Source organism: Protomyctophum parallelum, assembly GCF_964188405.1.
Source record: "Protomyctophum parallelum genome assembly, chromosome: 14".
NCBI classification, from domain to species: Eukaryota; Metazoa; Chordata; class Actinopteri; order Myctophiformes; family Myctophidae; genus Protomyctophum; species Protomyctophum parallelum.
The window spans coordinates 5,107,700-5,121,506 of NC_139709.1; the positions used below are offsets into that span (position 1 = coordinate 5,107,700).

The window sequence follows — 13,807 nt, forward strand, 5'->3', positions numbered from 1 at the left end:
CATACATACATGCTGCGTATCGGAGTGGCTAGCACCACTCAAAAATAATCTGAATAGTATTTACATACAGAAACAAAACCTTTGGCAACACCTTTAACAACCTTTACCAAAATGCCCTCCTTTCTCATCGACAATGTTCTGACAATCTACTGACTGTCTTGCCAATAGCATGACGTGTGAAGTTCTCCAATCGCACATCTGTATACTGTAACAACATAACACATACAGTAGAAGCACGAGATGAAACGCAGAGAGGCTTGGTTTGATCAAAATGCAAATAGCATTACAATTATTGCAGTTTAATTGTAATTGGAAATGACAGCGTTGTCTGGGAGGCTTTTTCAAGATTTTTGAAATCTTGAGAGCAGTATTTCATTCTCCGCCTCACCATGGTAACCACACCAGTATTCCCTTCTGACTCACATGACTGTTCTGCAAAGTTAGCTCCACTAATGCAGCGGTCCCACCGAGAGAGCTGCAGAGCACAGCAATCATTTATCCACGTGCTACACTGCCACATTCACACCTAATTGTACTTAACACATTTTGGGCCGGGAATCCCTTTTGGTGTTATAGCATCATGTTATGCTTTAGCTATTGGAAAATAGCAGACCTACAAGCTCATAGCGCGCCAGTGGCGCACTACGAGCTTGTAGGTCTGCTATTTTTTTTTAAATCGAAGAACGACTGACATAGTAAACATGGCTTTTTCAGAAAACTGTCATTTTTCAAACAGACATTTTTAGAATCTGATCTCGGGTCAAAATGGGTTAAGGGGTCTTTGAACCAAAAGAGAATGCCTTTATATACAGTACGTCGTACAGCGGTGTCTCGTGTTTGAAAATAGCACATCTACAAGCTCGCACCGCAGCAGATCTTGCAAAACGCGTTCTGAGCTTGTAGATCGGGTAATTTTATGCAGAAGTATGCAGTTTGTGTTCCAAAGCATGTTCACGAGTAGAGACCTGCTCATCACGGCCACTCCCTGTTCTCAATCGCTTCTACCACACCTGCCTCCACTCATTAGCCACTCCCCCGTTCACAATCACCTGTCTCCACCATACACCTGCCTCCACTCATTAGCCCCTCCCCCGTTCACAATCACCTGTATCCACCATACACCTGCCTCCACTCATTAGCCCCTCCCCCGTTCACAATCACCTGTATCCACCATACACCTGCCTCCACTCATTAGCCACTCCCCCCCGTTCACAATCACCTGTATCCACCATACACCTGCCTCCACTCTTTAGCCACTCCCCCCCGTTCACAATCACCTGTATCCACCATACACCTGCCTCCACTCATTAGCCACTCCCCCCCGTTCACAATCACCTGTATCCACCATACACCTGCCTCCACTCATTAGCCACTCCCCCCCGTTCACAATCACCTGTATCCACCATACACCTACCTGCCTCCACTCATTAGCCACTCCCCCGTTCACAATCACCTGTATCCACCATACACCTGCCTCCACTCATTAGCCACTCCCCCGTTCACAATCACCTGTATCCACCATACACCTGCCTCCACTCATTAGCCACTCCCCCGTTCACAATCACCTGTATCCACCATACACCTGCCTCCACTCATTAGCCACTCCCCCGTTCACAATCACCTGTATCCACTCACCACAGCCAATGCTTGTCACAATCACCACAGTATAAACACACCTGTGATTCCTCGACCGTCTTGTACTGTATATAAATACTCAGCTATTTCAGATATTCATTACTTTCAAGTTTATCATCCTCCTCCACCCGGTTCTGTCTCTATTGCTCTATAGGTCCATATCCAGATCCAGGGCGGGCCGTGACGGAGCAGAGACGACCGACCGACCGACCGCTCCCCGAGCAGAGCAACGATGGCCGTCACCTCCCCAGACTTCGGCCCCCACCCTCTGAGTCTCGCCGTACCTCGGGTGCCTCGTCCCGTTCCACCTTCATCTCATTAGCTTTCAATACATTCTTAAACGTAAGCTGAGATGTGTTCTCTTTTTATAGTGACACCAATTTTGTGTCCTTGAGCAAGACACTGAACCAGTGTTGTTTTTGGCAGCAAATTTCTATTTTAGTTTTAGTCATAGTCTCCTGAATAGTTTTCACTTAGTTTTGGTCACATTTTAGTCACCTGGAATGTATTAGTGTTAGTCTAGTTTTAGTCGACTAAATGTCATAAGATTTTAGTCGACTAAATCTACAGGTGATTTAGTCGACTAAAATGTATTTTGGCGGGCCTTGTTGCCGTCATAATGACTTATTTTACACTTGCTGAAAATAGCAGATCTACAAGCTCACAACGCGTCGCAGCGCGATGCGTTGTGAGCTTGTAAAATGACTTGTACTGGATCTGTTGTCCACTAGTCCCTTCTTAACATTTTAGTCTAGTTTTTATTTGTTGACGAAATTGTCAGTATATTTAGTCTTATACTCTATATTTTAGTCATCATAGCATAGTTTTAATTTAGTTTACATTTAGTTTTCTTCAGTGGAAAAGGTAGTCGACGAAAACAACACTGCACTGAACCCCTAATTGCTCCTGATGTGATGGTTGGTGCCTTGCATGGTTCCCCCCCCCTCCTCATCGGTGTATGAATGTGTGTGTGAATGGGTGAATGTAATGCACAATCTATGTAAAGCGCCTTGGATAAAGGCACTATATAAATGCACCATTTACTTCTCTCAGAAGAATGAGCGCCATAGGCTCGGGTGTAGAAAACAGAGTTAAGCAATTGAAATTGGGATTGACATTTACAATTGTGAATGCAGCTTTTAGCCATCTGTGCCCTCAGTGCCCGCATACCTGAGTAACTATACTTAAAACAAGTGAGCGCCTCCCACACAGCTACAACACTGTCTAGACTAGAGGAAGTGAGAAAAACGATCTGGTATACCACCCACTTTTAAAGGACCTATAACATAAAATTAAACTTTTTCTATTTCTTTTGTGTTTGTGGGGCTTCCATGTGTGTTTTCTATCCCCACAAATAACCAATTTTGAACAATCAGGCCTTCATATCATATGGGTGTTTTAATGGAAATTGCTCTCAGGAACAGCTCAACTGATTTTGGTCTCATCGTGATGTCATCAATGTCACCCTACTTTGTATAATTCCTCCTTCTTCAGTCTTCAGTTCCAAATTTGCATTTCCACTTTGTTTACAATGTCCACCATTGTTGATTTTCCAAGCTGGCATGGAATGGAAACAAGCCTGGTTTTATCTAGCATGAGTATTATAATGACTCAAATATTAAATAATCTGCATATCAGCACCCCCACCACCTCAGGACATTGTGGTACTGCAGCTAAAACTGCTTTCAAAGTCCAGAAATAAATGACAAGGCCTGGTTATATCAGAGTGGTGATTGAGGCTCAAACCATTAGAAATAACTTTGAGGGACATAGACAATATGATATTAAATATTAAAAGCAGTTTTAAAATGCATGTTATTTGCGCTTTAAAACAAACATGGGTAAATTCTCCTACAGCACTGCCACCCTAACCTTGCGTAGTTTCAACTTCACCCCTAAAGTGTTGGAACTTTTTACTGGTGTCAGTCATCTTCATCAAATTTTCCTAGGGGAAGCTCTCATCATCCTGCTAAATACCTGACGACACTGACTTCGCTGATGACATCGCGCTTATCAGTCAAATCATTGGAATACGCTCAGGCTCTCCTTCAGTCTCTTGAGCAGGCCTCCAACTGTGTTGGTCTTTATCTCAACGAGACCAAAACTGAATACGTAAATATATGCAAATCCAAACAATAACCACATTATAAAACACTTAACAACACTCCTCTGAATATCTTCTTCCCAAAAGGACTTTCAAACTAGGAAGGGTATGGCCTGGTCAGCCTGCAATGACATGCATATAAGATCTGGTCATAACAGCTTAGTAAAAATATTTAGGACGACCGTCGAGACTATTCTAATCTGGCTTCGAGACACTTAAACGTTTGTATGGCACTTACACCCGCCTTCTAATGAGAGCGCAAAATCTGTCTTGGAAGAGCCACCCATCGACTAAACTAATATACGGCAAACTTCCCCGTGTTTCTTCACTATAGTCCGATCCAGAAGAACACAGTTTTCCGGCCACTGCTACAGAGCTGACAATGAGGTTATATCTTCCCTTCTTCTCTGGAGTCCTGCCTCAAAGCAGACCAGAGGTAGAAAACTGTCGTTCCCTGATGTCATCGCTAGAGACACATGATGTCATCGCTATAGGGACACATGATGTCATCGCTATAGGGACACATGATGTCATCGCTATAGGGACACATGATGTCATCGCTATAGGGACACATGATGTCATCGCTATAGGGACACATGATGTCATCTCTATAGGGACACATGATGTCATCACTATAGGGACACATGATGTCATCGCTATAGGGGACACATGATGTCATCGCTATAGGGACACAGGCATCAGTAAGCAGGGACTGGAGATGGCAATGAAGGACCGGGAAGTCTGGCGTGGCGTTGTGAAATCCATGATCTCGACAGCGGTCAAAGAAAACTATGACGTCATCTATTTTCCCCCTATTAAAAAGTCAAGAAGCTACATTTGGAGTCCATTCAGCGCCAACATGGCCGATGAGATCGCTAAAGCGCTAAAGGTCGCTCAGCCGGGTGGAGGAGACACGATATTCGCCAAAATCATACGCAAGGAAATCCCCGCGAAGATATTCTACGAAGATGATCAGTGCATAGCCTTCCATGATGTTTCCCCTCAAGCGCCCACTCACTTCCTGGTCGTCCCGATAAAACCCATCTCCCAGCTGTCTAAGGCAGAGGACTGTGACGCCGCCCTGCTGGGTCACATGATGATCGTGGCCAAGAAGTGTGCTGAGAAGGTGGGGCTGGCGGCCAAAGGCTACAGGGTGGTGGTCAACGACGGTGCGGACGGCGGCCAGTCCGTCTATCACATCCACATCCACGTCCTGGGGGGACGCCAGCTGGCCTGGCCCCCCGGCTAAGACCCTGACCCCACCAGCACCCCTTCTCCTTAACCCATTCTGACCTGAGATCAGATTCTAAAAATGTCAGTGGTTCTTTGATTTTTAAAAAATAGCAGACCTACAAGCTCATAGCGCGCCACTCGGTGGCGCACTATGAGCTTGTAGATCTGCTATAGCTAAAGCATAACATGATGCTAACACCAAAATGGGTGCCCATTCAGAATGGGTTATATCAGCCATAATCACCTTCTGGATCAGCCACTGTCTGTTGTAACCAGGGGGGCAGTCAGACAGATATTTTGTGAAGCCACTAAGGAAATCGGGATTTTCCTGAAAGTTCATATAATGGCCTGTTGTGGCGCTGTCTGTCATTGGGCCCAAAAAAAACCCCATAGCTCCATAGAGGCCCATGTATTTGGGCCCAACTTCACCTAGACCAGGGTTCCCCAATTAATTTTCCTCAAGGGCCATATTTTGACTAGCGTACCAGGCTGGGGGCCGAGTCTGCACGCGCGAGGTCGAGGTCTTGCCCTGAAAATTCATTTTCAGGGCAAGACCCCATTTGAAAAGGATGCCCAGTTTGACATGCAGAGGCTACTGACCCCCATTTAATGCCATTTATATCTGGGACCCTTAAAAAAGAAATTCTTTCATGGGCCACAAGGGGGCGCTCTGTGGGCCGCAAATGGCCCGCGGGCCGCCTATTGGGGAACCCTGACCTAGACTGTATTACCTTAACCCCTTTCTGACCTGAGATCAGATTCATACGAGGTTTCCACTGGACACACACTGGTCTGATGAACCCATTCTGACCTGAGATCAGATTCTAAAAAAATTCAGTCGTTCTTCGATTTTTCAATAATAGCAGACCTACAAGCTCGTAGCGCGCCACTCGGTGGCGCGCTATGAGCCTGCCAAAACCTTTCGTCCTGCCAAAACCTTTCGTCCTGCCAGAACCTTTCGTCCTGCCAGAACCTTTCGTCCTGCCAAAACCTTTCGTCCTGCCAAAACCTTTCGTCCTGCCCAAAACCTTTCGTCCTGCCGAAACCTTTCGTCCTGCCGAAACCTTTCGTCCTGCCGAAACCTTTCGTCCTGCCGAAACCTTTCGTCCTGCCGAAACCTTTCGTCCTGCCGAAACCTTTCGTCCTGCCGAAACCTTTCGTCCTGCCAAAACCTTTCGTCCTGCCAAAACCTTTCGTCCTGCCAAAACCTTTCGTCCTGCCAAAACCTTTCGTCCTGCCAAAACCTTTCGTCCTGCCAAAACCTTTCGTCCTGCAAAAACCTTTCGTCCTGCCAAAACTTTTCGTCCTGCCAAAACCTTTCGTCCTGCCAAAACCTCTCGTCCTGCCAAAACCTTTCGTCCTGCCAAAACCTCTCGTCCTGCCAAAACCTTTCGTCCTGCCAAAAGCAAGATCACTTTGCTTGCCGAAAAACACTCGGGGTAATGGGAGAGGACAAGTGTGTCTTGTTCACAAAAAAGTTTGGTTACTTGAAATTAATTAATCTCTGTGCAGGGAGGGATCAGTAAAATGTGCGTCAACCGACCCGGCTCTCCCCCTTCAATAATGTAAATACATTTGGAATCATATGGATACTTAATGCTCTTAATTGTATTATATGTATACTTATACTCTTTTTAGGTTACGGTTAAACTGATTGTCATAAGCTGGTTAACTATATACTTTAACCTTGCCACCCTTATTTTAGGCATGCCATTCTATTCTATTCTTCAAAATTATTCACATTTCTTTTTAGAAATGCTGAATAGCTCATCTACAACCCTTGTACTGTACTGTACTGTACGGTACATTGAATATTGATGTATCGTACGTCAAACCATAAGGGGCTTCAAGTGGTTCATTTTGTAATACTGCACTTCATGCAGTTGAATAACGCGGAGCGGCTGCCGCTACCGTAGCCGCTACCGTAGCTGCTACCGTAAGATGACTGGAGTCAGGTTTTTAACCCCTTTTGGGCGGAAACCCCTTTTGGTGTTAGCATTATGCTATGCTTTAGCTATTGAAAAATAGCAGATCTACAAGCTCATAGCTACGAGCTTGTATGTCTGCTATTTTAGAAAAATCGTGAAAATGTGCCTCAAATTTGGAATGTATTTTTTTTTTTTTTTTTTTACTCAAATCTTTGCTTCTGGAGGGTCCCTGGAACAACATATTTTCAGATGGGGGGGGGGGGGGTCTCGGAGGACCTTGACATGAAATATTGAGTGATATACAGTAGGCCTATATAGAAACATAGGTATTTAAGAAAACCGTCAGGATTTAGAAGCCTTTTTTTCAGGCCTAAATGGGTTAACAAGCGGGTGACAAAGGGCCCTCTTCTCGGAGCAGTAATCAACTCTGGAGTCGAGGCTGGAGGAGAGAGAGTGAGAGAGAGAGAGAGCGAGCAGAGGAGATGAACGCGTCGACTCCTAATCACAAAACAGCCACACAGCGGACCAAAGCGCCGCTATAGTTCAGTAGCTGGAAGTGTCTCAAGATTAAACAAGTGAGATCTTTCTCTTGATCAGGACCCCCGTCCTCCCCTCCTCCCCCCACCCCCCCTCCTCCACCCAGCCCTGCACCTGCTAGTCAGTCACAGCCCCCAGATGTATTCTCTCTCCCCCTCTCTCTCTCTCTCTCTCTGGTCCCTCACACACCCTCTATGCCTAGTTTGACTGAATATCTTTCTTTTGCCTCGTTCCCAACCTCTCTTTTTTCTTCTGCCTTTTGATTGGAACCCAGAGAACACATGTATGAGTGTGTCTATGTGGCGATATTTCATCTCGCTCACTTGCTATATCGCGTTCACGCGTGCGTCGTATTTTCTCATACCCTTAATCTCTCTCTCTCTCTCTCTTTGTCTCTCTCTGTCTCCGTCTGTCTCTCTCTCCCACACGCGCGTGTGTGTGCGCGCGCACGGCGTTGCAACTCTTATTTTGTCCCTGCCTCCTCTTTGAGGCTACCTTTTGATCATAAAACAGAGAACAGAGACACAGAGAGAACGCTGCATCAATAAACCATGAGTAAACTGTTCCTTAGACTCCATCACGACTCCGGCTCCAGTATAGTCTCTCTCACATTCTCTCTTTTTAACCCATCTTGGGCGGGAACCGAGTTTTAAGCATTATGTTGTACTTTAGCTATTGAAAAATAGCAGATCTACAAGCTTGTAGATCTGCTATTTTTGAAAATTTGTTTAAATGTGCCCCAAATGTGTGAATATATTCTTTCAGAGCGAACCGTTTTTAACTCAAATCTTTGCTTCTAGGGGAGGTCACTGGAACAACATATTTTCAGATGGGGGTCGGCGGCCAATTACAAATAATCTTGGGTGTCCTTAACATGAAAATGTTTGAGAACGACTGACATAGAAACATGACGTTTTTCAGATAACTGTCAGGATTTAGAAGACATTTTGTAGAATCTTTCCCAGGTCTAAATGGGTTAAGGCCCATGGACATGGCCAGACAGACAGACAGAATGACAGAGGTACGTTTCTGACAGGACCATGTACGTACGTTCCACTGCTCTCTGTGAAGAAAATAAATCCAGTTCATGTTCGGTCACAGTGGGGTGTAGGCCTACTTTTCATTTTGAACTGTTTCATGTGATTCAGCTGCAGTGTGAGTGTTTCAGCGTCTCCGCAACATTTGGTCGTCTAAAAACCATCTCTACGGCCACCAAGCTACGCCTCTACACGTCAGTGGTCATCCCAACAGCGACCTATAAACCATCTCTACGGCCACCAAGCTACGCCTCTACACGTCAGTGGTCATCCCAACAGCGACCTATAAACCATCTCTACGGCCACCAAGCTACGCCTCTACACGTCAGTGGTCATCCCAACAGCGACCTATAAACCATCTCTACGGCCACCAAGCTACGCCTCTACACGTCAGTGGTCATCCCAACAGCGACCTATAAACCATCTCTACGGCCACCAAGCTACGCCTCTACACGTCAGTGGTCATCCCAACAGCGACCTATACGCCTGTGAGACGTGGGCGAAGACAGCCAACACCACCAACAAGTTGGTGGTCTTCCACAGAAGATGCCTCAGATCCATCCTGAGGATCTCGTGCAGAGACCAACGAGGAGGTGATGAGAAGGGCAGGGGTAGCAGCACCACTGTCTGTCATCGTCTCTGAAAGGAGAAGGAGAATGGATGGGCACGTCTACTCCGACTGCCAAGAGAGAGACCGGCAAGTGTGGCATTGGACTGGATCAGTGTTGTTTTCGTCGACTAAAACTAAGACTAAAAATGTTCGTCGACTACCTTTTTTGACTGACTAAAACTAAATAAAAACAAATCTATGATGACTAAAACTAAGACTAAATATACTGACAATTTCGTCAACAAATAAAAACTAGACTAAAATGTTAGGAAGGGACTAGTGGACAAGAGATCCAGTTTTATGCTGGGTTGCATGCTGAAAATAGCAGATATACAATCTCACAACGCGTCGACCTAAGACATGGAGACAGACGGCCAAGGAAGACCTAAGACATGGAGACAGACAGCTAAGGAAGACCTAAGACATGGAGACAGACGGCGAAGGAAGACCTAAAGCCAGATGGGTGTCAGCTGGCACGGAGCAAGAAGGGTCGCCAGAGACCGGAGCAAATGGAGAGGACTCGTCGCCCAATGTTCTGATAGGAACGGGAGGAACTAAGTCTAAGTCTAAGTCATGTGATTCAGATCCACATTAAAAAAAAAGAGAGAGAGAGAAACCTGAAAGAAATCCTTTAAAAAAAAAAAGCACTACTGTATAGTTGGGTGTGAATTATCCACTGAATTATTGTGTTAAAAATCCCACAAATGACTAAAAAAATAAAAGCCATAATGCTGTGGGCCATGGTGCCACTTAGGCTTTAATGCTGATACATCATCCTTTTTAACCAGATTTATACGTTAGTCCTATAATAGTGTATACGAAACACGTTTAACCCATGCTGACCTGAGATCAGATTCTATAAATGTCTTCTACATCCTGACAGTTTTCTGAAAAAGCTATGTTTCTATATGTCAGTCGTTCTTTAGCTATTGAAAAAAATAGCAGACCTACAAGCTCGTAGCGCGCCACTCGGTGGCGCGCTACGAGCTTGTAGGTCTGCTATTTTTTTCAATAGCTAAAGCATAACACAATGCTAACACCAAAAGGGGTTCCCGCCCAAAATGGCTTAAAAATAGAAAATATGTGAGCAAAGCCGCCGTTCCCAAAAACCCCCCTTTACCTTTCTGAATATTGATGATTGTTATCTGGTTCATGGCGCGGTGAACATCAATAATGCATATACACGCATACATAGTAAGTGTGGGATATGTTTATCTCACGTCTATATACTGTTCATGGACTTCCAACTTTTTATGTTCTGACGGTGCTGCGGCTGCTATGTTGCTGCTGTGCTGACCCGGGGCGGATCCATACCACCTCTCTCTCCTGGTTCCATCAGATAAGATAACTATTATGCCTTTTAAACTCTCTCATAGACGAGAGAGAGAGAGAGAGAGAGAGAGAGAGAGAGCTCAAATAGATGCTGATCTCGCCTGTCATCCATGTCACAGTCTCTGAACATTTGAACCCCCCCCCCCTCTCTCTCTCTCTCTCGCACGTTGCACATGTGCACCTACTGTACACAGGAGGACGTACAGTACAGTACAGTATAGGGCATAGCTCTGGCCCATAGCTCTAATGCGTTGCATTTAGAGCTATGTTACTCTCAACTTCCGCCGCTCGCATGAATGTAGACCAGCCTCTCGTCTTTAGCGTAAATAAAAAGAACGTTTTTGCTACTCACCAAAACAAAGGCGGGTTGTGTCATTAGAAAGACTACTTGTACTTTCATTAGACCAGAGCTAAGCAGTGCAGTGGCAGCCACTTTCTGGTTCCATCGTTCCAGACTTCATTTTTTTCCCATGGAGATTTCCAAAAATCTTTATATCTATAGAATCAAGCCATCCAGGATCCTGGTGAATCATGATGGATAATGGATTGTACTGTATGTCCTCCATGAACCACTTTAACCTTACTAAGGGCCGATTCATACTCCTATTTTACCGCTGTTTCGGCGCTGTAGTGCCGAAATGATTTCGGCTCGTCAGAAAGTTTCAGTAGCACCGAAGAGCCGACTTTAGGACGGTACCCCCCCCCCCCCCCCCCCCGAACCTCAAATGACGTCACATTGTAGGCTCTACAGAGCCAAATGACGTCACATTGTAGGCTCTACAGAGCCAAATGACGTCACATTGTAGGCTCTACAGAGCCAAATGACGTCACATTGTAAGCTCTACAGAGCCAAGTGACGTCACATTGTAGGCTCTACAGAGCCAAATGACGTCACATTGTAGGCTCTACAGAGCCAAATGACGTCACATTGTAGGCTCTACAGAGCCAAATGACGTCACATTGTAGGCTCTACAGAGCCAAATGACGTCACATTGTAAGCTCTACAGAGCCCAATGACGTCACATTGTAGGCTCTACAGAGCCAAATGACGTCACATTGTAGGCTCTACAGAGCCAAATGACGTCACATTGTAGTCTCTACAGAGCCAAATGACGTCACATTGTAGGCTCTACAGAGCCAAATGACGTCACATTGTAGGCTCTACAGAGCCAAATGACGTCACATTGTAGGCTCTACAGAGCCAAATGACGTCACATTGTAAGCTCTACAGAGCCAAGTGACGTCACATTGTAGGCTCTACAGAGCCAAATGACGTCACATTGTAGGCTCTACAGAGCCAAATGACGTCACATTGTAGGCTCTACAGAGCCAAATGACGTCACATTGTAGGCTCTACAGAGCCAAATGACGTCACATTGTAAGCTCTACAGAGCCCAATGACGTCACATTGTAGGCTCTACAGAGCCAAATGACGTCACATTGTAGGCTCTACAGAGCCAAATGACGTCACATTGTAGTCTCTACAGAGCCAAATGACGTCACATTGTAGGCTCTACAGAGCCAAATGACGTCACATTGTAGGCTCTACAGAGCCAAATGACGTCACATTGTAGGCTCTACAGAACCGAACCGACTTTTATTCGGCTCTAAAATAGGAGTATGAATCGGCCCTTAGAATCCCTATTCTTCTGAGGGGAACATTAGCTTATAAAAAAACAACACAGATCTACACTCTCACAACGCCTGATGCTAGGGTACATTGTGAGCTTGTAGATCAGCCATTCATTTTTGCCAAAGCGGTTTGGTGTAGAGGGGATGAAGAGCAGACCATGTAAAAAAGGTCAGGTTTACTAGTATTGAGAGTTGAGTTTGGGTAGGCCTATTTCCTTTATATATTGAGTTTGGGTAGGCCTATTTCCTTTATATATTGAGTTTGGGTAGGCCTATTTCCTTTATATATTGAGTTTGGGTAGGCCTATTTCCTTTATATATTGAGTTATATATTGAGTTTGGGTAGGCCTATTTCCTTTATATATTGAGTTTGGGTAGGCCTATTTCCTTTATATATTGAGTTATATATTGAGTTTGGGTAGGCCTATTTCCTTTATATATTGAGTTATATATTGAGTTTGGGTAGGCCTATTTCCTTTATATATTGAGTTATATATTGAGTTTGGGTAGGCCTATTTCCTTTATATATTGAGTTTGGGTAGGCCTATTTCCTTTATATATTGAGTTATATATTGAGTTTGGGTAGGCCTATTTCCTTTATATATTGAGTTATATATTGAGTTTGGGTAGGCCTATTTCCTTTATATATTGAGTTATATATTGAGTTTGGGTAGGCCTATTTCCTTTATATATTGAGTTATATATTGAGTTTGGGTAGGCCTATTTCCTTTATATATTGAGTTATATATTGAGTTTGGGTAGGCCTATTTCCTTTATATATTGAGTTTGGGTAGGCCTATTTCCTTTATATATTGAGTTATATATTGAGTTTGGGTAGGCCTATTTCCTTTATATATTGAGTTTGGGTAGGCCTATTTCCTTTATATATTGAGTTATATATTGAGTTTGGGTAGGCCTATTTCCTTTATATATTGAGTTTGGGTAGGCCTATTTCCTTTATATATTGAGTTATATATTGAGTTTGGGTAGGCCTATTTCCTTTATATATTGAGTTATATATTGAGTTTGGGTAGGCCTATTTCCTTTATATATTGAGTTATATATTGAGTTTGGGTAGGCCTATTTCCTTTATATATTGAGTTATATATTGAGTTTGGGTAGGCCTATTTCCTTTATATATTGAGTTTGGGTAGGCCTATTTCCTTTACAGTATATATTGCCCTCTAAAACACTGCTATTTTCATAGTGGAATAGAGCACCGAAGTCCTGATGTCACTGGCTCATCACCTGGTTCTGTCTGGTTCACGGACGTAATTTCTTCTCTATATGGAGAATAACATGATGGGGTCATCTTAAAATCGTCTCATATAAGCATTGTGGTCCAACATTAAATGGTAAATGCTGCATTCATATAGCGCTTTTATCCAAAGCGCTTTACATAGATTGTGCATTACATTCACCCATTCACACACACATTCATACACCGATTGCGGAGGAAGCCATGCAAGGTATACCAACCAGCACATCAGGAGCAATTAGGGGTTCAGTGTCTTTGCCCAAGGACACTTCGACATGTAGACATGAGGAGGAGCCGGGATTCGAACCGCCGACCCATGGATCATTGGACGACCTGCTCTACCTCCTGAGCCACAGTCGCCCCGCCGCACACTAAACACACTGTCTCTGCGTTATTGTCAGGGAGGTGTCTCTGTATCGTTTATGACAGTCACTCACTCATATATGATACGTACAGTCTGTTTCTAGCGAAAATCTAGCCTGACCTAAGCAGAGACATTTC

At 44.4% G+C, this 13,807-nt stretch overlaps 1 protein-coding gene across 1 annotated transcript; it reads left to right on the forward strand.

Annotated features, from left to right (window-relative positions):
* Positions 1-4,598: 4,598 nt before the first annotated feature.
* On the forward strand, positions 4,599-4,988 carry LOC310870008 (adenosine 5'-monophosphoramidase HINT1-like; the record flags this gene model as incomplete). Its single annotated transcript, XM_083781013.1, has 1 exon — positions 4,599-4,988. The coding sequence occupies one exon, from the start codon at positions 4,599-4,601 to the stop codon at positions 4,986-4,988; it is 390 nt and encodes a 129-aa protein (XP_083637139.1).
* Between the last annotated feature and the right edge of the window lie 8,819 nt (positions 4,989-13,807).